General features: G+C 37.7%; 2 protein-coding genes and 1 long non-coding RNA gene across 4 annotated transcripts in view; 1 reads left to right on the forward strand and 2 right to left on the reverse strand.

The window, feature by feature from the left end:
* Positions 1-256: 256 nt before the first annotated feature.
* Positions 257-24,870, forward strand: part of LOC134820790 (thioredoxin domain-containing protein 6-like) — a 49,828-nt gene continuing 25,214 nt past the window's right edge. The window contains exons 1-9 of one of the 2 annotated variants that reach the window (XM_063831406.1): positions 257-379; positions 502-579; positions 1,313-1,379; positions 1,597-1,672; positions 1,893-1,994; positions 2,475-2,543; positions 5,456-5,600; positions 11,321-11,476; positions 11,666-11,817. In XM_063831406.1, the coding sequence (XP_063687476.1) occupies positions 349-379; positions 502-579; positions 1,313-1,379; positions 1,597-1,672; positions 1,893-1,994; positions 2,475-2,543; positions 5,456-5,600; positions 11,321-11,476; positions 11,666-11,817 (876 nt within the window). In that variant the 5' untranslated portion in view covers positions 257-348. Of the gene's footprint in view, positions 380-492; positions 580-1,312; positions 1,380-1,596; positions 1,673-1,892; positions 1,995-2,474; positions 2,544-5,455; positions 5,601-11,320; positions 11,477-11,665; positions 11,818-24,870 lie in introns of those variants that run through there. The other variant, XM_063831404.1, reaches the window with a different exon arrangement.
* Positions 6,947-10,516, reverse strand: LOC134821009 (uncharacterized). Its single transcript, XM_063831676.1, has 6 exons — positions 9,939-10,516; positions 9,115-9,621; positions 8,185-8,899; positions 7,931-8,053; positions 7,482-7,565; positions 6,947-7,339 (listed from the first exon to the last, which is right to left on the reverse strand). Exons 1-6 carry the CDS (start codon positions 10,506-10,508, stop codon positions 7,266-7,268), a joined length of 2,073 nt encoding a protein of 690 aa, XP_063687746.1. The 5' UTR covers positions 10,509-10,516; the 3' UTR covers positions 6,947-7,265.
* On the reverse strand, positions 22,685-23,610 carry LOC134821286 (uncharacterized). Its single transcript, XR_010161002.1, has 3 exons — positions 23,535-23,610; positions 23,225-23,295; positions 22,685-23,118 (listed from the first exon to the last, which is right to left on the reverse strand). It is a non-coding gene; the product is annotated as an uncharacterized LOC134821286 (long non-coding RNA).

Consider the following 24,870-nt stretch of genomic DNA (forward strand, 5'->3'; position numbering starts at 1 on the left):
TTGCATGTGATTGTTAAATTTTGCAAGAAGAAGGTGTCAGTAAACAACTGGTATTGGTATCCACTGCTGCTGCTACTAGCAGACATAATATGACCAAATGGACTTTAATTCATCACCGTAAATTATGATATATACCTGAAATGGTATGCTTGTTAGTGCTATGATCAAACAAGGAGCGGTAAGATTTCTCTAATTAATTAGCTTCACATTATTTGCTTCTAGGTGGCCAGGTGGGGGATATGTGCTGCCCAGCTTTTCAATCGTGTACAAACATGTGGTGCTTCTTTTTTGTTTGTTACGTATTGTAAGTTGTACTGTTTTCAAGAGTCTGTTTGTTGCACACAACTTATGGCAAAACCTTTGTCTGCATCTCTCCATGGTATGTACAATTAATAATTAATTGTACAATTATTGTAATTGTGAAAAAGTGGTTAAAAATAGAAATTCTGTCAGTTTTAGATGTTTACTTGGTATTTAGTAAATAACATAAAATTCAAACAGGCATGGCAAAACGAGGAAATGCCGGAATTGGAACAGTCTCTACAGAAGAGCAGTGGAAGAACTGCATCTCAAAACCCGGTTTACATAATATTATTTGGTTACTATACTACCTTTAAAAAAAATCGATCTATGAAATACTGCATATTATCACAGAATATCTTGTTAAGAGGGCCTTCATCAAAATTCTCTCGAAATCGACTTTATAGTTGTTTCTGATAGAGGGGAGTGATATCTATCAGCTGCTTTTGGTCCCATAGAAAAATATTGTTCCTAGCCGAAATTTTCGCCAGTCAAAGGTCAGGGCTTATGTGTAATTGTATTGCGCAAGCGATTTTCAATCGCGCGTTCTGAAAATCGAGTCTAAAAATCTATCTTCTCCTACATTTTTTGAGCAATCACCCTCAAACTTTCAGGATATGTTCTTAGGATCAGTTCGAAGAGAACTCTATAGCCTCTAAAAATCAAAGTCCAAGATTTTCAAAATCGAATTAAAAATCTTTAAAGGCCTATCACAAAATTCTGGCTCTAGAATTGTCTTCTAACTGATCCTAAGAACATATCCTGAAAGTTTGAGGGTGATTACTCAAAAAATGTAGGAGAAGATAGATTTTTAGGCTCGATTTCCAGAACGCGCGATTGAAAATCGCTCACGCAATACAATTTCACATAAGCGCTGACCTTTGACCGGCGATAATTTCAGCTAGGAACAAAACTTTTCCATGGGACCAAAAGCAGCTGATAGATATCACTCCCCTCTATCAGACCCCCCCCCCCCCCCCCCGCCGGCCCCTTTAACCAATTATGTTTGCAGGGTTAAGTTTGTTTGATATCTACAGTGAGTGCTGGGGCCCTTGTCTCGCCATACAACCAACTTTTAGGTATAAAATGCCGAGATGAGTTATTAAATGAAGCCTTGGTTTATCTAATGGTACAATGTACATATTATGACTGATTCAAATTGTTCTTTAGCTCCGATCCTAAGGTCACACATAATTGTCTTAACATCGAGCTGCTGAATTTGCAATTGTTATATGTAACTGAATATAAATAAGTTGTAACTTATAATCCATCAAAAAACAACATTGTACCTGACAGACAGCTACAAATGGAGTTCGGTGACGGATTATCGATAATGTTAGCTGAAACGGACAATATTGAGGAACTCAACAAGGTCAATATTTCTCCAAATTCCTTTTTTCTTATAATCTATAGTTCTTGTCACCCGAATAAAAGATCGAATTTCTAACTATAATGAATTAATAAATCCAGCACAACATTTTTCTGGCTATAGAACAAAGATTACTATTTAAAAAACCTGACCATTGTTATAATAACAAAGGGAGTCTTAGTAACTTAGTTACTTAGTTACAAATAAACTTATCTAATTTCAGTTTAGAGGAACATCACAGCCACTGTTTCTGCTCTACTGCAAGGGAGTTCCCATTGCGTACATGAAAGGAGCTAATCAACCTAAACTACTAGATCTTGTTCGGGTCAGTCCCTAAACTACTAGATCTTGTTCGGGTCAGTCCCTAAACTACTAGATCATGTTCGGGTCAGTCCCTAAACTACTAGATCTTGTTCGGGTCAGTCCCTAAACTACTAGATCTTGTTCGGGTCAGTCCCTAAACTACTAGATCTTGTTCGGGTCAGTCCCTAAACTACTAGATCTTGTTCGGGTCAGTCCCTAAACTACTAGATCTTGTTCGGGTCAGTCCCTAAACTACTAGATCTTGTTCGGGTCAGTCCCTAAACTATTAGATCTTGTTCGGGTCAGTCCCACAGCCTAGCAGTCAGCACATGTATTTTCTAATTACTGAGTCCGATGTAATTTTTGATGGACTGAAAAACAAATTCCGACGAGAAACTTCATTATAATTATATAATTTAGAAGTTGAACTCAATGAACCAGCTTCACAAAAAACTTATTATTATTGTTGTAATGCAATTTATTCACCTATCTTATCTCTCAGCGATGTTCCAAAGACCAAAAAGAGAATAAGAAAATCGTGAACATATTCGAGGACCCTACTCCAGAAGAGGTAACAATGATGTTAATGATATAGTAATAGTTATGATGTAAATTATGATAATAATAAAATTGTGTACTGCAATATCTAGTTTCAGATAAGATTTTCGATAAAACACTATTTTAACATCATTTTATCAAATTGAAATAATGTCTTTTTCAATAATGCCGAGCAAACTGTAAAAATTTTCTGTGTTGATTCAGTCAGACACTTTATAGCTCCTTGATATAGTACCCGATACTCTTCAAATGTCCTCATAGATGTTACTCTCGCAGTCATCTTCGTTTATGTTGCTGTCACTTTTTTCCTCGTGATCACAATCATTTAATTCGAAATCTATATCTTCTTGGTCAATGTCGAATGACAGTGACTCTACAGATTCCACTGCATGTCGTTCCACAAAATGAGTCTCAATACTACCAAGCTCTTGGTCTGAAACTAAATGCAGCTCTTCTAGATAATTACTATTTCCAGTGCCTGCTGTTTGGTTGATCCTTGTCTTGATTTTGCGTGAAATCGCTGTTATTCTCCCAGTTATAAGCACAGTGATTATACACACCAGGAACAGTATACTGCTTAAAACAATAACAGCTATTTCCAAAGGCTCCACAACATAAGATAAACTTTCCCTACTCGCAACTTTATAACACAAACCCTGGTCCACCTGAAACTCATCAGGGCACTCAAGACAGTGTACCCCATCTCCGTACAGATGTGCAGGACACTGGATGCAGGTGTGATTCTCCCAGTACTGGCCTAGTGTGCATCTGTAACAGTACTTAGACCCCGGAGCTGCTGCCTTGAAGTGAGGACAACGCTTACAGTGGAGGGATCCAGTCTTGCTGAAGTGGTTCTCAGGACACAACTCACAGTAGGAGGGGTTGAGGAGTTTGTGTCCTGCTGCACAGCTGCATCTCTCTGATCCGGGCTTTGAGCTGGAGCTTTTTAGGACACTTTCTACACTGAGTCTGGTTTGTTTGTTCGTTGTAGTGGTTAAGGGGACATCCAACACAGTTACTGTGAGTGAAGTTCCAGTACATTCCCACTGGACACTCACAGTAAGACTGATTGAGAGCAGAGGTGTAGTTCCTAGGACATGGTGAACAACTCGTGCTTCCTTGATAACTGTAACTGTTAACCTCACACTGCTGACACCTCTCAGTACTGTTCATGTAGAGACCACCTTTACAGCTACATCGCTCAGCACCTGGGTGGGAGGAGGAGCTTGGTGGGCAGGGGGAACAGTGGGTGGTGTTGCCTGGACTGTAGGTGTTATCAGGACATGTCTGGCAGTATCCTTTGGAGAAGTGGAGTCCTGGTGTACAGTCACAGAAAGTGGAACCAAGTGCTGAGGTGGAGTCTGGTGGACACTTCCAGCATTCTCCTTCACCTGAAGGAATGTAATTTAGTCAAATTGATTTGGAGAGATTTACAAAACCAACTTCTTCACTTCTTGGTGCTGTTCAAAATAGCGAGTAAATAAGATAGTAAATAGACTACGATTGTTAGTTTCGGGTACCTTCCGCATTAATAGTTTCGAAGAATCCTCTAAAGCAGTCACACGCAGCTGCGCCATCACTTGATAAACTATTCTCGGGACATTCTGAGCATTCCGTAGAGTTAAATCTACTGTAAGTGTTAGCAGGACAAACTAGACAGGCTCCCGCTTCACTACTCCAGTGTCTTCCGGCTGAACAGTCACATTTTAATGAGTTTGGTTCCGATGTTGAATTCTCCGGACATCTTATGCAGCTTGCATTCTTTATGTAATAATCTTTAGCACAACCTAGTCACAGATGTTAGACTGTCATAGTGATGAGCAATCTTAAATACTGCTAAACGTTAAACATCTTTTGTAATAAGCCAACCGGATTTGAGCTATAAATATTGCTTACCTGTGCAGTTCAGAAAAACATCTTCCCCGTGTCCACAGTTATGTGATAATTTGCATGTGCAATTCCCAAATCTCTGATTCCCATCTACGCACTTTATGTCATCTATTACAATATCATAAGAACTCTGCAAAGTATTCCATAAATTTGAATTTTGCCAGAACTTGAAACCAATGTTACCCATCTCCTTACAAATGACAGTTGCTGCAATATCATCGAAGTGATCGTCACACACTGTGCCAACCTGAAAAAATAATCAGTCAGAATAAATATTAAATATAAAGACATCATTATAAATGCAGGCTCAGAGGGCTTTAAATTTCGAGAAATATTATCAAAAGGCATGGCATGGGTACAAGACGACATATAAACAGGAATTCATTTGCCACTGCTCATGCTGTTACTAACCGTGGCCGTTGTTATAGATGAAGAAGTGTTAGTGTTTTGCGCTATTAGTAAGCCAGATTCGATTGATTTTTCTCCGTCTTGGTTTACGAGGTAAAATTGCCAGCCATTTGTAATCGATAAAATGACTGCACTGCAAAAGTAACAATAATAAAGCAACATATTTAGCAGTGAAAATTCTTGAGCAGATACCTAATGATAAAACTTAAGACTGGATACAATACAATAAGACTGTGTGGGTCTTCATGTTTAGTTCTGGCTTATAAAGGAGCTTGCCAGTCAAAATCAGAGAAGAAATCATGAGCACTGAGCAGTCACGTTTTATATTTATGTTGGGAATCCCTGCCATCATCATGAGTGCTGAAAGCTCCGTTGTGCCAACGTGATACTTCTATTTTGTGTAGATATTGATTTGACTGGAAAATGTCGTAATATAATAATATATATAAGTATGGTATAATTATATATAATAAATAAATATATTGCATTGTTAGATCACGCAGTTAAAAGAGCAGCAGTAAAACTAAAGCAATGAAACTAATATAAAGAAATAAAACTGAGGTAAAGATAAAGTAAAATGAGTGTATTTTCATATTATCTCAATGTGACAGAGACATTCCATTACAGGAAGCGTTAGCTCGGAGCATGTCTCTGGCCTCAAACTCACAGAAATCAGCTACAGAGCTATCTGACTTCACTTTGGCTCTTATAAAACCTGACGCTGTGAGAGCTGGCTTTGTGGAGGATATTATAAACGAACTCAATGAAAACGGTATGTTAACATGTTGAACTTAACCAATCAATACAGTCCAAATTTTTTCCATTCACACTCTTTTGTAAAAAGACAATATTAGTGAAAGGTTACGAATGAACGTTTTTGCAGAAAAACGTGGATTTTGGAGATAGCGGTAGGTGAGTCTGATCATGTTGTCATTCCTTTCGTTCGTTAGTTACCATGACAACTACTCAACTATACGCGCGCATGGCGCACAAGGATTGCTTGAGGAGATGTGATGTATATTATAGCCTGTAGCCAGTGTATGCGCGGCGCGAGTGTATTTTAATGTATTAGTCAATAAGCCCAATTTGTATGTGACATGCGTAGTATACGTATAGTGTACTTATGTGTACAATTATAAAACATGAGTAAAGTTCACTTTTTGCTTACAATTTCTTAAATTACAGATACAAATTAAGTTAGATACGGCAATTGAATTGATTATTGAATCACAAGTGTTTCCCTATTTAAAACATAATGTTCATAATATTATGAAGTGAGCTGATTAGAGCTTGCAGTTGAAGTGAATGGAAATCTAGCGTTCGCCACAACGAAACAACGGGCGCAATTCTTGTTTCAGTGGAAGTTACTAGCTGAAGTAGCTTTGATACGTCCGCATAGAACCTGTAAGACTGGCCTCCAGCTCGCCATTTTTGATATGCAAATAGTGGGAGTTGCAGTACTTGTCACAGAGCTGAGTAGCTTGATACGTGTACTGATATTGGATACTAGTGACATCTAAGACGAGAAGTACGGACTAGTCGTAATTTTCAATTCGAAGGTGTCATACGTATTACGTACTTATTACTTTTATATGTTTATTGAAAAAAACAACGTGCAGGAGAAATATTTCGATGCACAGATTCGCTTCAGAAGGCGATAGGAAGTATTCTAGAAGGCCATAAAAGGCTAAAGAGTTGTAAGCTCTTATTTCTATATTCTAACAGTCGGCTACCTTGGCCGAGTGTTGAAAATGTAAATACGAGTCCTGTTTGAAAATAGGAATACGACTGTTTGAAAATAGAAGTACGAGCTTTAAGTTGACTTTGATTTTTATCCTGATTGTTTAATAGTAACTGAATATTTTTAAATATTTATAGCGAGGTTTGATTTTTGAGGTGAATTATAACAAACCGCTTGTAGTATAAGCAGCTCTGCAGAGTAACACGAATATAGGACAGTGTTTACTCTTTGTTTGTTGGTCCGTGTTATAACGAGGTTCCACTGTCAAGACAAACAAAAACATGTTTTGGGAGTGCATGTCTCTGATGTTTCTAATATAATTTTTTGAATTGGTTGTAACTTTTTTCTCCCATTTTGAAATTGAATACGTCGTGAAATGATAAAATAAAGATATTTTTTTCAAGCATACAAAAAATTTTTTGGTACAGTACTGTTAACACAAGGCTACAAGGGATTTGAAAAAAGTTTCCCTATATGAATTAATGAATTATCTGAAACTGATGTTTTAGACAAACACAACACCACCTTGATTGACTATTTTTTTTGATTTTTCAGTCTATACAATTGCCAAAACAGGTGTCTGATTCATCAAGTGGTACTAAGTTTTTAAGTGTCATAATCATAAAATCCCAAACAAATTGTCCCACTTAAACTGAGAAAAATAGCCCTGATTAGCGAGCTCATTCCACAGTTCAACTAAGCTGCAGTGGTCTGGAAACATTCAATGTATCTTGCGAGACTATTCGTCATCTTCACACCCTTCCATGACCCTGTTGATTGAATACCAATTAAACAAACAATAAAAATTGGCATTAATTACTTGTGATAACTGTTCATGTTTGACAGCTAACACTGTTACGTCACTGCCTTATAACGGTAGGAATTAAAAGTACGACTTGGAACGATTCTTACTTAGATACTTTAAGCTGTCATTATCTCCAGCCTCCTTCAATGTCTTCAGCAAATTTCGAGTGATCTTCTTCCCAGTGACGTCACCTGAATAATGAACATTGAACATTGTTTGATTGTATTGTCAAATTGTCAGTGTTTCTGTAGGTGTTCAGTTTTGCTATTGCAGTATGATATGCCATGAAGTTGTTCAATAATTATTCATATTCATATAAAATATACATATTGATAAACGCAAACGTATCTATTTCAGATGAACCCCGCGAAGCCCATGGTAACCAGTCACACTTGCAAGTGCAAGTTCCCTGAATATTTGAACAGCAAAAACCACAGTTTAAAGCCGTATATTAACGTATATTTATGAATATTTACGTATATTTACGTATATTTACGTATATTTACGTATATTAACGTATATTTACGTATATTATTATTTACGTATATTTACGTACTTGGTACCCTCCAGGTGCTATCACTCGGACATGTAGATTGCTCCAGCTGTTCTATGAGCTTTTCCATTTCTTCTTGGACTTCCTTCAGCTCGTCTCTCACTTTGTCTTCTTCGCAGTGCGGCACTGTGGCAGTAAGAAACTAATTACAACACTATATAACATCCGTCAAATTTTAAATCTTTTAAACAAAAAATCGCACTGGATTTTTATTTAATCGGAGCTGCGGTTGTTTTAAAAGCTTGAAAGTAACGCACCTGCTTCACACTTTGGTTGTTTTTTAAACTCGAAATCAGTACCACCTTTGCACGTTATCTTCGAGTCCCCTGTGAAATTGAAATTAGTACCCCAACAGTTCACTGTCATCACCTCTCCTAGTGGTACAGGAAAGCTGGAAGGGTAGGTAGTCACATGTTCCCACTGTACTGGTAGTCCCGAGCACTGTTTGAGTTTCTCTTTCTCTTTCTCTTCAGCAGTACAACCTTTGAGCAGAGGATCCAGGTTCACTTCTTCGAATTCCAATTGGTCACCTTTCTGACCAAAATCTATGGTGAAGGCAACTACGGGAATGTCATCGACATTGTCGGGTGCCTTTTGTACGATGTTACCATCTTCTGTGAAGTCCACCTCTTGCGGATTTTGTATTCCCTGATCAACAAGCCACGGGTCTTGGAACTTCCCATAGTGATTAACATGAGCAGAGTACTCAACCTCTTGAGTCCCGTATCCGGAATTGCCCAGTCCAATGGTCTCGCTCTCCCAAGATTTTTCCAGGTCCGCCCAGAGTTTAATGTCGAGGACAATACCGTCACAGATTGGAGTGATTTCTTCGTAGTCTGTTGGCCAGCCAGCTCCGGAGTTTCCCCACGGGTAGGTGGAGCAATCACCGCCTTTTGTAGGACAAGCACCCCCATTGAGACCGTACTTCTGTCGAGTGGGGTGGTTGTGACCGAATATCGCCATTCCGTAAATCTGAAGATGATAAGTAGTCATTATTGAATATTACTGGGCGGCGCTCAGCCTGTCATTCCGCCAAATATCCATTCGGAATATGATTATGAACATAAATATAATAGCCTCGGGTCCCCAGGTAATCTTGAATATAACGTATAAGTTTTTAAGATCGCATTATAATTAACAAATGATTGCGAAATAGCTTTGTTACATCGGCACGGACTTTGTCAAACCTTTTCCGCGCCTCCTCCGTCTTTAACGTACACAGGCGGAGCAAAGTTAGGTTCAGTATTCAAAATATCAGCTTCCTTGAATTGATCGTATATCCCATCATAATACCTTCCAGCTGGACGCACGTAGGAATAGTCAGCTGGATTAACCTTGGAATCCATCACCATTCCTATAATGAGATAGGATTCGGGGTAATTGTGGTATCCTCTTTCAAGGATATAGAATTCTGTGTCTATTCTGGAATCATCTATGCGTTTATAGTGAACGGTTTGCGCGCGGCTTTTCAGCTCTTCCAACGTTTTCTGCATCAAGTCTGTTTGAGGATTTCCTTGACCGACATTGGTATAAACTCCTCCACCGCCAAACATTTCCATTCGGAGGATAGCGTTGAAGTTTTCGTTAACGTCCATTCCAGCTCGTTTTCCTAAAGGACCCACTCTGTTGGCATTCTTTTGAGCTTTGACATACTTCCAAACGTTACCCATGTGAGGGTAATCGGCACCAGACAACTGAAATTAAATTGTTACCAGTAAATCAGTACAAGATTCAAATTTGTTTGTAGCTATGTCTTATGTTAGACCTTTAGACAGACATAGTTTGAATTAACTTTTTAACCAGATGTAGCTAGTCCACACTTTAGCCCCATAATATGAAAGCTCTGTTTCACTTGAAGATTAAAAACTCCAGTATAATCTTATAATATTCAGAAGTCACCATTAAACCTTAGAACTACAAATAATTTTTTACAGAATGAAGTTTAGACAAATAAATAAAACGTTATTCAAAAAGTACATCCTTGGAAGACTTTTGAAACACGCTGTATTACCCCGCAATAGTACCAGGGTAAGTCCATCACAGGATGGTCTTTGTATTTTCCTCCGAACTTGGGATGGTAAATTGTCAGATCTAGCCAGTTGAGGAATCCGTCCTTAGAAATTTCTTCACCGAAGCTGTGTTTATGATCTCTGTTCTCGCTTCCATCCTGGTGAGTGTAATGCTTCACAAGGATGTTGTTTAGTTCTTCGTCGTCTCCATCCAGAGCATTATCTTTATCCTCTTGCTTTATCCCCTCCTCTTCCTGTGTTCGGTAAACTCTGATGAATCCAGCACCTTGAATTCTCCACATGCCATGTTTACCTTCCCCAATCAGCACCGCTGTCTGCTCATGGACTGTCAAGTGACGGTACGTGCCGTGTGTTCCCATGAATCCGGAAGCGGAAGGGAGGTGCGTTATGTTGGAGTTGGTGGTGTAGTAATCTGGATCATCCTCCTCTTTTCCGTGCTGAGTGTTACAGGCTCCAGAATGTTGAAACATTTCCGTCATTGTGGTGGAAGCTGTTACTGGGGTAAGGCTCACCATCACCTGCATCAGTGTGGTGACCAGGATAAATGCCATCTACCTGCGGAACTATTGGACAAATTTAGTCTCAGTGGTCTCAGTGGTTAACCAGCTATTTGAGCAGCTTTTATACACTCAAACAGACGATCATATGACGTATTTTTGGAAGATATCGGCAAAATATTTTAAACGCTATATTAATCTAGGGCTGTAATCACCCAACCAATCTTTAAATTGTTCAACAAACGTTCCTTTCGATGAGCAATTCATGTCAGATTTAAGAAAATTACGCTATTGCGGGATGGCCTTAACGTTGGAATCCCAAGAATCCCAAGTAAAGTCAAATTGCCATATACGGCAACATATCAAATTTTGTTAAGGTTGTAAAATTCGAATGATTAACACGAATACAATACACAAATCTCCCCTAAATCTAAAGAAAGGTGCTTTCTGTGACCATTGATTGTTTTGGCTATAAACATAGGCCGCCAATGTTTATACTTTTGTAGTCGAAACAAACAAGTTTGTCGCCCTTGATAGTTTAACTGATAAACATTAAAGAATGTTATGTCTTACGAAGGTTATAGAAGAATAAGAGATCAGTGTACAGAGATCAGTGTAAAGATATCAGTGTAAATGGTTACGCCATGACCATCTTGTTAAAAATTAAAGTCGTTCAATTTTAATGTTTCACTGCACTGATTGGCTGATTACTTAGTTGCTCACTGCAATCCTAAAATGTCTCATCTTGAAGAGTTGTTTTCAATCATTTAATCTCAAATATCACATAACCTATTTCTAAAGTACATTATTTAATTACATTGCTAATTACACAATAATAATATGTCTCTTAATCACATAATTAACAGGTCTGATAGTAATATCGCAACAAGAACACACCATGACAGCAGAAGAGGTACATAAGTTCTACTCCCACATCTCCACCGAACCCTACTTCCTAAACCTGGTGGACTACATGACATCTGGTCCGACTGTGGCTCTGGTCCTGGCTAAAGTCAATCCTTGTTAGTGAGACATCTTCTGATCAAGTGTAGTACATCACAGCAGTGATGGTTCACACAACATTTGTATGCTAGTCTGGAGGTGTTATGGCCATGGTTCTTGTGAAACGCAGTAGTGAATAGTGAAAGTTGATTACTGATTCATTTACCTGTATTTATACTAAACTTGAAAACGTTAATGAATATTTTCAGCTGAGCGGCCTGTTTGTGAAATACTCAAAGAGCTTCGTGGACCAAAAGACCTTGCTTGTGCAAAACAAGAGAAGCCTGCGTCTTTAAGAGCAAAGTTCGGAGTGCAGTCTGAGTCGGGGGTGGAAAACGCTTTTCACTCCAGTGACACCTCGGTTAGTTGATTCAATGGATTGTTATAAGATTACTGTAGCTCACGAGACATGAAAAGTTTAAAATTGTCAAGTAAGTGCCATATATTTATATACTCATGTTAATGTTATAGAACACAAATATAGAACACATGAACAATTTTATATATGCGAAAAATTAATTTCGTGAAAGCTGTTTTGAAGACTTTTTAGTCTTTCCATGTGGAGTGGGGGATTACTAGTGTTAAATTTCATTACATAATAACCTTCTCTACCCATCTTTACCTATATCCTTCGTGTAGTGTTGGAAAAGTGATATATATCGATTAATTTCAATAATACTACAGGGTGGGCCAAAAGTCAGTACCCATACGTTGGCCTTAATAGCTCCGCCGTGTTTTATATTTGAGAGCTGTTGCTTTGCAGATGGCATACTGTACTTACTGGTTCGAGGATTCCGTCGTCAACATTTGAAAATTCGAATATTTTAGACCACGCCCATTCAATATTAAAACACCTATATTGTTTTCTCTGAACATGCTGAAAGCCTAATTTTTTAAGAGACGGTAGATTATCAAATGTTGCATATGATCTGAAAACATGAGGCAAAACGGATTAGAAATGACGAAGTTATCAAGCATTTTCTGTATCTCGTTAACAATATTGACTGGGTGATTATGTGACACCGTGACACGACACCTTAATTGGGCACCCTTAACAATTCCCATAATGTTTAACGGGGTAGTTAACGGGGGCACCTTATCACGTGATTAGGTAAACCAATCACCTGATCACACGTAATGAATAAACTCGTTATGCTTCATATCTCGGTCATCTGAGAAGCTACAGTTCTAATTCTTTCAGGACAAACGTAATTCAAATGGACAAACACAATTCAATATCATTTAGCTTGATCCGACTATCCAAACTATCAAATAAATGTGAAAATGAACCTCAATTTGAAAAAAATGAACGTGAATATTTTTCAAGTTGACAAATTCCTCGAACCAGTGGTGGTACTAAGTCATACCATAAAGAAGTATTTAAATTGGGCACTCAGTGACTGAGCTATAAAGGCCAACGTATGGGTACTGACTTTTGGCCCACCCTGTACTATTAGTAGCCTAAAGATTGGAATCTCTTTGTTAACGAAGACAAAACTGATTTCACTCATGTGTACTTAGCTGAAAAGGGAGCTAAAGACGATCAGGGTAAGTCAATTGCAGGGAACGAGCTCTGGAGAAAGAGTATCACGCTTGGCTCCATGCTTTGTAGTAAGGAGGACATCTCTAGAAGGATATGTCTGGGATATGCCGCGTTTAACAAATACAAGAAAGCTTGGAACCATAAGATCCCTCTGAGCAAGAGGCTTCTGTTGTATGAGGCTCTGGTAGTATCCGTTTTAATGTACAATTCATCTTGCTGGGCTGCCCCTAAATCAGTATTGGAAAAACTAGATATTGCTCACAGACGTCATCTGCGATCAATTTTGAATTACAAATACCCTCACATCATTTCCAATAAGAACTTGTATAAACGCTGCAATAGCGAACCATTGTCAGCTAAAGTGGCTCGTAGTCGGTGGAGGATGCTCGGACATGTACTGCGTGGGCCTACAGATGGTCCAGCCTATTCGTCGCTTGTTTTTGCTGTTAACACCTTACAGCTTCAAGGGCGGCGTGGAAGACCGCAGTCAAACCTTTTCTCACTGATTCTACACGACCTTAGTGTTCGAAAATTATCGTCAAATAATTTATGTGATTTAAACAATTTTACTTTAATCGCTCAGAATAGAGTTAAATGGAGAAGTATGCAAATTGCATGACTTTTGTTTGAGAAAGATTAGGGGACAGAAATGTTTACTTTGTTTACTATCTGTTTCTTAGAGCTTTTGTTTATATTAGTAGCCTGTTTCGCTCTTCCTGTGCTAGTGCATGATTTCCCATATTTTCTGTAACTTGTCAAAACTTTTGTGAAGGTTAGAGTTCGATAAAGTGTTAGTGGCATGGGCGGGTCATAGTTTATTTAGTTATCAGAAATTAAGATTTCGCTGGACATGAAATTTGAAAACTTTGTAAGACGTCATGCCACTGGTTGAGGTGAGTCGATTGCAGCACGTGAGAATGCTACTGCATATCTCAAGTTCCTATCGCATACTTTAACTCATTTGTTTGCCCAAAAAATGGTTATGATGCCATCCGTTCGACGTAAGAGCGATGGTTTTAAACTGTCTCTAATCGACTTGGTTGGTGAAATAATTCTATCTTAGATTTGACCAGTGATGACTGATCAAGATCACAGCTCCGTCAGAGTTTAAGACAATAGCTCCCCAATATCATTATTAACTAGCCACGTTACAAGTCCTTACAATGCAATATTAATTGTTCAGTCTGGTGACTAGAACGAGTTAGTCTTAACTTAGAAACTGTAGACTCACTAGAGACACCGTCTTTTTTCTCATTAGTTTGAGGATTCCAGATAATCGATCTGTCTTATTAACCTCGCTAATTACAAACCCGTGGCCATAGCAAATTTCGAGCTATTTTTTTGGGGAATTAATTTCCAAACTTGTTTAAATACATCCTTAGCCACGAGGATAATTGCTGGCATCAGATCAATTTAAACTTATATTGCAATATCAGATCTTGGTTTACACTCCCCTGTAACCTGGCCTGGAAACTACTTTTGTGGGGGTGTGGCTAAATTTTGTTCACGTTTCATGCTACCCTGGCCCTGATCATTATTACTACTACTACTACTACTATATAAGATTTGGACTCGAGGGTTCCCCCTTGTAATGCGATCTCGGAAGGCAGGCCTCCCCTTTGCAGTGCGAAGGACTAGAACGACTCACTAGAGACACCGTCTTTTTTCGCATTAGCTTCAGGGTTCCAGATAATCGACCTGTCTTATTAACCTCGCCAATTACATTCACGTGGCCATAGCAAATTTCGAGCTATTTCTTTGGGGAATTAATTTTCAAACTTTTTATACATCCTTAGCCATGAGGATTGCTGGCATCAGATCAATTTTAACTTATATTGCAATACCAGATCTTGGTTTACAATTATAACCACTCCCCCGTACCCTGGCCTGTTGAGCAATCTCCATTTTAGCAGAGTTTATTTCGCGTCTCTGTAACTAAGTTTTCTCAGAAAATAAGCTTTCTCAGTGATTATCAGCCGTCTTGTTGCAGTGTTTCTTAATTATTTTTAATGATAACACTGCTGAAAATTTCTGTTCCTCATTTAGGCGAGCACTATAAATTAATGAACAGCAACACTTCTACATCGCACGTTCACGTTATATTTAAAGTTATACTTAACTGTAGTACTCATCTATTTCATGATCATAAATATGATCATGAAATAGATGAGTACTACAGTTAAGTATAACTTTAAATATAACGTGAACGTGCGATGTAGAAGTGTTGCTTAATTTTTAATTTGAGATACTGTCAAATATTTGACAGTATCTCAAATTAAAAATTAAGTTCAAATATAGAAAATTGTAATGCAACCTGAAATAATAGGCGTGTTTGTTGTGAACTTAAATTATAACATTATTTAGATCTATTATTTTCCATAAAATCTCGTTTAATAAACTTAAAATTGAGTTAAACTCCGGGCTCCGGCTCTCTCTTCACTTTATTACTCTACTAGAAAACATAATCGAGTTCAATTTCAATGATGTGATTCTGTCATCACAAGTGCTTAACTTAATATTCTACAGAAAGATGTTAAGATTCCTGTCAGAAAACTCAGCTTCAATCCTTCCGTCTGTGGCATTTACAATCGTTATCATCATCTGCTGTCTCACATCTCTAGCCTTGAACCCTGTGATCTTCCTCTTCAACAGAAGAAGGAATTCTGTTGCAGCATTCCTGTTTACCATCCTCTCCTCAATCGACTTTATCTACTGTTTCACCCTTCCTTTTGTCCTGTTCTTAGAAGCTAATGAAATTCTAGAGGAGAGCAGATTGTGTTTTGGACTAACAGAAGATGAATATTGGAACTGTGTTTTCCCAGCCTCTACGGGGCACAAAGTGAGCACGGTAATAATGCACTGCCTAGAATTTGCGGCTGTTTCAACTACAGGATTACTTGCCATCACCCGCTACATCCAATTAAAGAACCCATTCTCCATTGTTAAGAAGAAAAGTATCTCTCTTTCCATCGCCCTGGTATTTATTGTCATAGTTTGTCTGCAACTTTTCCGTCTCTTCAGTCCATTTCACAAATCATATTATATTCCAATGCTGATGCTTGCGCTCAATGTGAACCCTTATAATATAGGGTCAAGTTGGCGCTATCAATTCTTATCAGAAATTATAACTAATTCTGGCACTATAATTGTGCAAATTGCAGCTCTGATCTCTACCATACTTACTGCATACATTCTGTTCCGAAAGAACAGTAAGAACACACTGGGCAGTAACAACTTGAAGAGGAAACGAGGGAGTCTTAAGATCCTGCTGACAAACTTCCCCAGCTTCCTTACTATTGCTCGCTTGATGGTGGAGGGCCCTATTTGGGCTCTTGCTCGACAAGGCAAATCTGGCCTTTACTCTGAGCTACAAGGGTGGATCATCTTTTCTCTCCACCGAATGCTACCACTTTTAGCTTCTACATGGAATCCGGTAGTCTTCATCAGCATGACTCCTAAATCCAGAGAGTTACTCAGGAGTATATTTCGGGGGCCTGCAAGTCTGAACACTTCGAACAATCAAAGGGCGACAATTGTAACTTCAGATGTTTCTCGGGATCAAGCAGCCGTCCCATCAACAGGATCAGGAAAACTAGTTTAGATGAGACCAAGACAACAGCGTTTTGAAATGTATTAATAGACAGGAATATTAGGCAAACTTCACCTACCTAAAGTGAGGTTTGGACTACTAAACAAGACGAACCTTCCACAGCACAGGTGTATGCGAACCTAAACATGAAATGATCAACCGTAAAACTTTATGATGAATATAATATCCTACATTTTCAATCCTATCTGGAAGAATCAAGCCTCTACAAAAAGATGAAGTGTCCGAGCAAAGTGAACTGCTCTTAAGAATGAACTGCTGCCTGTTAAGAATGATCGAGTAGAGAAAAAAACTTCAAATTTGTTGATGTTAAATGACGTGGTGTATCGTATGATAGGACAATAGGTCATTATCTTATTTATTATTGCAGCTGATTGAGCAGAATTATACCACTGCTCAGTACTGAGGCAACACGTTGTGAGTTTTCACTCTCATGCTGTGGGTAACTAAACTTTATCCTACTTGTTAAATGTGTTGTGTTGTACTGCTTTTCCAAAGCCGTTATATCCACGTGCAGGAACTTTCCTTAAAACCTCCCTACAATCTTCTGCACTGTAAGATGCCATTTTCCTTCATACCATGCCTCTGGACTGGTACCACTATTTAGCAATAAAGCCCTTGCGCGTTCTTTATTGTTTACATACCAGAGTGCTATGTGGAGAAGTGTATATTCGAGCTTTTCATTTAGAATTAAAGTCTGTCGTGTAATTATGGAGCGGCTGTACTTAAAGCACTTCCATTTCATTACCTAATAATACTTATGATACTCTAATTATTTGTTATGTAGTTCAAGTGTTATAAGTATTAAAACTGACCACGAACATCATTTCTAAGACAGCTAATAAGGGTTAAATATTATACAATCAGCTATAATATGTCTATATCATGTCTATATCATGTTTATATCAAGTATATGTTATTATATTTTATAATATTATATGCTGTTCAGGTGTTGGCAGTCGCGTTATATGATTGTAGGGTGGTCTCGACCTTTATTAATACTGCACGTGCTGAGCGCGCCTTATGTCAACAATTGTCTAGATGACCGTCAGAGGCCTGAAATATTGTTTAGTAGAAACGTGGCCATGTACCTTTGTCGTTTTTAGTAGATTGTTGTTAAATTATAGAATACGTTTAGCACTGGAAGTTTATAGAATCGATTATTTTCTAGTTCTTACACATGTTATAGAACTGCTGGTGACAAAAAAATAGGGAAAAAACACATCAAAATCTGACCTCACATTCCTGAGATATTAATTAAAGTAGAATTTAAATTTAAATTTAAGAAAGATAAGCCTCGACTTATAGAAAAGACTGGCCACACCTGGGACTTGACACGTCTTGGCACAGGTGCAGTGTTCCTTGGATGAATGCCCAAAATCGTTATGGTCATGGAACAGAATTTTTACGGTTTTAAAAAAATTCCCACGATTCCAAAGCTAATTTATCCACTGCCCTCTATTTTCCTCTTGCTCACCAGCTCAGGTAAACACTTTGCAAAGGTTTTGTACAGTAGTTACTTACGTAATTAAATATCTAACTATTAAACTGCTCGGCAGGTATTCTATTTCTACTGTACGAGGTTGCATCATTAACTATTGTCTGAGACAAGAGACCTTGTTCACGTTCTCTTCGAATGGGGTTATAGGTTATCCTCATAAACTCCTCTTGCAACTTAATTTGGGGCACACCCGCACGCACCGACGATTCAAAAATTATGTTTAACAAATAAACACACTGCTAATACAATCCTTTCGTATCACTTATATGTTTTAAATATCCCTCTCCAGGTTAACAAATAAAATTTGTGTCAAATCCTTTCCGTTTAGTGACTTGAAAGCCATCATGATCGACGCGACTAACCAACCTTCATCTTTGTCACCAGTCTCGCCAACAAGTTCTTTCACTCATTTTATTGAGATAATTAACTAAAAATTGTTGTTTAGAAGTGAAAATATTTAAATTATGAACTCCGAGAGGTAAACACGTATATTGTCATTTGATTGAACATCCCTCAAATATAATATTGCAAAAGTGAGCTGCATCTCGTTGATATGTAAGATCAGATCTCTCCACTAAGATGATTAATTGGATTCCAGTTGACCGGTTTCATGGGATAGTAATAAAACTAATATCCGGGGTGTATTACGCTTACTAGATACTTCAAAATCACCAAAGCAGCCGAATACTTTGACATAAATATAATCATAAATAGCAGAAGCAATCCCGAATCACCTCGGCCAAATCACTTCCAGTCTTTAATGCTTTTTAATACTTTAATGATAATATCAAATTTTGGTCAGTGTACTAACAAAGTTTATTTATTGATTATTTATTGTTCATTTTGGTGTAGTTTTATTGTCTTAGTAATTCAATGGAGTACAAAGCAGAGCGGAGAGTAAGTTAGTACTTATTTAATATTTACAGATATATGTGAAAAAATAGTGCACTGTTTAAATATTGCATGCACTAGCAGGAACCCGTATAACCCTAAAATGGTGTCAAGACTCAAGAGACTAAAATAATTATTACCTATTTAATTCGCGTTTTTGACACCACTTGGGGGTCCAAATTTTGGGCTCTAAAACTCCTATTCCTTGGCCAATTTTTTATTTTTTCATGCTGATTTGAAAAGCATAAAAGCATTTGACCCAGTCAAAAAAGTTTCAGTTGTATATCTTTTACGGTTTTTGCGGAAAGTCGCGTTAAAGTTGATGCCGTGGTGTCAGTAAAATGGCACAGATATATATATATATATCGTCTCGCTTTATATATAGTAAGATGTGGCGAATAGCAGTGTTCTGTGTTTAATTGGTCGCTTAGATGAGACAAAATAATTTCCACATAACTGATCTATGCTTCTATGTTAGAATTACACATTTCATAAGTTGGTTCAACTTACTTTGCGTCAAATTATTTCTGGCCTTAGGACTTTGAGTTGATGGTACTATCAGAAAAATGAGCCTGGCTCAGTTGCCTTGACGGCTGGAAAATCTAAGAAAGCTCTTCCGAAAGTTATATAGCCTCATGATTGAAATAACGACGATTGAATCGATTTTAAAGTCAATGAGTCGATGATACGATTCCGTGTAAAAGAATCAATTTCCGTGCTTCCTTCCATAGCTTTCTCAATCGTAATCACCATCTGCTGCCTCACATCTCTAGCCTTGAACCCTGTGATCTTCCTCTTCAGCAGAAGAAAAAATTCAGTTGCAGCATTCTGTTTACCATCCTCTCCTCAATCGACTTTCTCTACTGTTTCACAATGCCATTTATCCTATTCATGCATGCTAAAGATACCCCTGTTCATGTTGAGGGAACAAAGTGTTTTGGAGTTTCAGAAGATGAATATTGGAACTGTGTCTTCACAGCATCTACAGGGGAGAAAGTAACCACTGCGATAATGCACTGCCTAGAATCTGCGGCTGTGTCAACAACTGGTCTTTTGGCCATCACTCGTTACGTTCAACTGAAGAGCCCATTCAATATTGTTAAAAAGAAAATAATTGCTATCTTAATTGCTTTAGTATTTATGATCATAGCCGGCCTGCAGTTATTCCATCTCTTCAGTCCACTGCACAGAACAGTTCATAGTAACATGTTAATGCTGGCAATGAATGTGAACCCATATAATATAGGATTTGTTTGGAGTTCCCAGTATTTATCAGAAATGATAACTAATTCCGGCTCTATAATTGTTCAAGTTAGTGCATTTATTTCGGCAATACTTGCTGCATCAATTCTCTTAAGAAAGCAAAGCAACAAAACACTTGGGAGTAAGATTTTGAAGCGAAAACGGAGTAGTCTCAAGATCCTGCTGACCAATCTTCCCAGCTTCCTCATCCTACTTCGATTAACAATGGAAGCACCAATCCGGTCTCTCGCGCGAAACGGTGATGGGTTATACTCTTAACTACAAGGGTGGATCATTTTTTCTCTCCACAGAATGGTACCAATTTTAGCTTCAACGTGGAATCCAGTTATCTTCATCAGCATGACTCCTAAATCCAGAGAGTTACTCAGGAGAATATTTCGGGGGCCTGCAAGTCTGAACACTTCGACTAATCAAAGGGCGACAATTGTTACTTCAGATATTTCTCGGGATCGAGCAGTCTTTTCATCAACAAGAAAAGCTAGTTTACGAGAGATTAACACAACTATATTCTAAAAGGTATTATTATTAACAGACTGTAAATGTTTGCATAATTATATCTATATTATGTTTATGTTTCTAATTACATAAATAAAGTAATTAAAGGACACAAGTGGAACCCGACGCTACAGTGTCCGATGCTGCATAGTCACTATGCACTATGCAGCATAGTGCATAGTACATATGCTATGGGTATGATTTTTATCCTAAGGGTCAGGACCGCTTAGGATACTTTGCGGTTGCAAATTTGGGACATTCTTACCTACGGCCACATAAACCGGGTCGGCCTGAGCCAAACCGATCTTTCTTGTTGTAGGAGAGGAGATCAATATTTTCCTAATTAGTAGCATATAATATAATATTGATATAGTTGACCAATGTGAAGAAAAAAACCAATAACATATTAAGGATATTTTGAATATTTTGAATACTCAAAGTTCAAAGTTGTTCGATGATAAATTGAATTGAAAGCTTATCTAAATTACAAAATGTATCCTTATAATTATATCCCGTTCGCCCAATCGAAGTTATCTTTTCGAACTTCAGTACGTTTCGAACTAGAGTCCAGAGAGTATAGTGTATAACTCTAGTTCGACATAGTTGAACTTTAGTACTTTTGGAACTACCTATACTATACCGCACGTTTGCCTTTTGTTCAAGTTTTTAGCTAGACTCACAGATTGACATTGAATAGATCAAAGAATGCATTTCCAGCTTGGTAAGTTGTAGAAACAAGCTTTTATATCAATCAGATAATAGCAGTTTAATTCCTTTGACAAATTCCTTTTGATAAATTCTGCTATAGCCTAATAGGCGTTATTGTTTTTAAACGGAGGCAGGTTGGGGGCACATAAACAAATTGGTAACGCAATTCAAGTAAGGAGTGGTTTCACTATCGAGGTTTTATTTCCAATTTCCATCACCTGGAAATGTTTTAACTGTACAGTTCTATTAAATTTAAGGCCCCCTTAATATAATACACTCAACCCGGTTATGTTAGTTGAGTGATATCTCGAATATGTCTAGAAAAACAATTGATCGTGCACTGGTCTAATGTGTCACGTGTTCTGATGACGCGTATCACATGACCTATAACTTTATGCATGAACAACAGATCATAAAATTTTATGTTGTCTGCACATACAACTTTTCTAAATGCATGTACACCATTAAATTGAGATCACTGACTTTATTTGCAGCTTGTTTAGCCAGCGCACAGTGAGGAACGTTCATTTGGGGGTCTGCACTCTGCTGTATTATCATTGCTACATTTTTGACACAATTTGGGCGGATTTTTTATTCTATTTCATTCTTTAAATTCTAAGAATTTCTGAAACGTGAGACACTTTCCTAACCCTAACCCCCTCCCGCCTGGCCCCATCGGTCATAATCATATATCAAACCAACATTATAAAATTTCAGCCCTTGGCAAAAAGGCAGTTGATGGAAATAATATTTATAATTTTTACCGAAAATATGGCTCTTTCAGGGTAAGTCATCTTACTTATAATTCAGAGAATTATGTTTGCCTGTACGACTGCCCACGTGCAAATTAGGTAAACAAATACAAGTTGCATAGTTACCATGGTAACGATGTTGAAACGCGCACCACGTGCACATGCAAAGATTTGCGAGCTACATTTTAAGCGGCAGTATTTTCGGTTGTGACGGATATTTTTTGATGCGATAAAAACTTACTATGAAAGTATGCCATTAGCTTCATCCCTGTGACCACGGGCCTTCTAGTTATATATAATGTAGTTCATTCTGTGTACCTCTGTTCTATAGTTATACAGTTATACTTATGTTATTTTCTGGATGGGAACCTAACCGATGAATTGCGTTTTCGTGTTGAAAATTTTTGATTAAATTACTTTTCTGTTCAGACAAGGAAAACAATATCTTTTTTGGAAAGGTAATAATCAACATTTCTAACCTTATTCAGTTCTGATGCATGAAGTTTTCAAAATTTAACAGAGATAGATTTCAATATAATGAAATTAACATCTAATTTATATCACGCACGTTATCAACAGAATAGAAAAATGATCTGGTCTGCTTGTTAAAACCGACAAAGTTTTGTTGGTCGACAAAAAGCCGAAACAATAAATAAACAAATAATGGCCGGGACGTGGAGTTACTGTATTTGTGTACAATTCTGTTGCGAAAAATGAAAGCAAATTCCACCTGAAATCTCACAATCGCTCGCAAGATCAAATTATACAATTTCATTCCGTAGATAAAGTCTAATCCCTACAGTTCACCTTTTTTTCTTCTTTGAGCAACCGTCCAGCTAGAATTCTACTTTGGGGGAGCAGCAGCAGCAGCAAGAACAAGTTTTGATCTTTATGTACCATCTCTGTAAATGATAGTGGAAATTATGCGCTTGCTATTCGTTAAACACAAGGAAATATTTTTTAAATTACCGAGTTTCGACTCTTATAATATTGCAGAACATAACTTACCAAGTACCAAGGCATGGGGACTACGTCGGCTGCAACATTCGCGATCAGATCCATGTTTAAAGGTTTAGCAGCTGAAATTGAATCATGTTATAAGGATAACAGGAGGCAATTTAAAAACACAAGTCTATGTAATGCTCAATACAAAGATATTATTTGTTAGATTTATGACGAAACGTTTGCTATAAAATGCTTATTTAAAGCATTTTCGAGCGAAAATTACACACGATCCACAATATATTGCTCGCGTTAAACGCAACATAGTAAGAAAAGGAAAAAACTCGAGATTAAGATAGCGATTTATTAAACTTACCTTGGATAAATAGATCTAAGTTGAAACACAAGTAAGTGGAAAGAAATGTAACTAAATTCTATTCAAAGACCAGTGCAGTAGTTTAGTTTTATGCCTCAATTTTACTCAATATTCTCAATACTTGATCGTTACTACATTCCACATTTAAACCATCTGCGTGTAGATCTGTAAAACAACGATGAAAAGCAAGTGAGGTTTTTCTCAATTTTGCTCACTATAGCTATTGAGTCCTGAGATGATGCATTAAACTTTCACGATAAAATTGAACATTTCTGATTATATTTGGTGTAAAATTGAGTTCTGAGACCCTTGTACATCCTTGTATTATATCCACGTTCGTATATATCCACATTCCACGTATATTTATATATTACACCACGTGTAAAATTGAGTTCAGAGACCCTCGTATAATGTATAACCTTGTATACCCACGTTCGGGAGTTTTTCTTTAACCTCCCTTCTACAATCTCCCGCACTATAAACCATAATTAGTCTCCAAACCATGCCTCCGGGTTAGCCACTGTCTATATTAGGAATAACGAGCTATATAATATGGTTTGTACATTCACAACTTCAACTATATAACTGGTAAGTGCACGCGTCTTCAAAATCATCACATGAAAACTAACACATTATCATGTGCATGGGACCTGACATGTCTATATTTAAATTTCAAGGAATTGAAGTCTATTGCTTTTTTAAAATTTTACCTTTCAGAAATTATCAAGAGCTTTTAAGTTGCTCCAACTTGCGATCTCTCAGTAGGCTTATTATATTTATAAGGACATTTTGTAATCGATCGTGTCCATCAATAAAATGCATATTTCAACTTGTTTCGATCCCTACTTGGCCATCACTTGAAGATCATTTACCTACGACTTTAAGGCCCTCTATGATTCTCTAACACCACCCCTCGTCATAGAGGCCCTGAATTCCGCTATGTCATCATGCAGAGAAGATTGGTCTGAAGATTTCTGCAAATGGCTCACCAAATTGGCGGAATTGAGCCTTCGATCCTCTGCTGGGGTGTTCGACCAAAATCGGTTCATACAGCTCATCGGTATCCCTACGGGTGGATCACTATGTGTCCAAATCGCAAACATAGCAGTCTATTACCTAATGAACAAATGTGTTTATAGTAACCCAGAGCTCATGAATAAGATCGTATCAGCCAGGCGTTACATTTACGACGGAGCAGGTTTGTTTGAGGGAACTACAGATGAGTTCAAAATTTGGATTGCAGATGTTAACAAAGCACTCCTCTCCCATGGCCTAATCATTGATGAATACCAAATAGAAGATCCTGGTAAATACGTATCTTTCCTTGACATAATGT

The sequence above is a fragment of the Bolinopsis microptera genome, chromosome 9 (assembly GCF_026151205.1).
Source record: "Bolinopsis microptera isolate Bmic1 chromosome 9, MBARI_Bmic_1.0, whole genome shotgun sequence".
NCBI classification, from domain to species: Eukaryota; Metazoa; Ctenophora; class Tentaculata; order Lobata; family Bolinopsidae; genus Bolinopsis; species Bolinopsis microptera.

Coding starts and splice junctions, on each gene's coding strand:
- LOC134821009 (XM_063831676.1), bottom strand. CDS start 10,508: ATGGCATTTATCCTGGTCACCACACTGATGCAGGTGATGGTGAGCCTT. Junction 9,622..9,938: donor TACCCTGGTACTATTGCGGG/GTAATACAGCGT, acceptor ATTTAATTTCAG/TTGTCTGGTGCCGATTACCC. Junction 8,054..8,184: donor ACAACCAAAGTGTGAAGCAG/GTGCGTTACTTT, acceptor TTACTGCCACAG/TGCCGCACTGCGAAGAAGAC.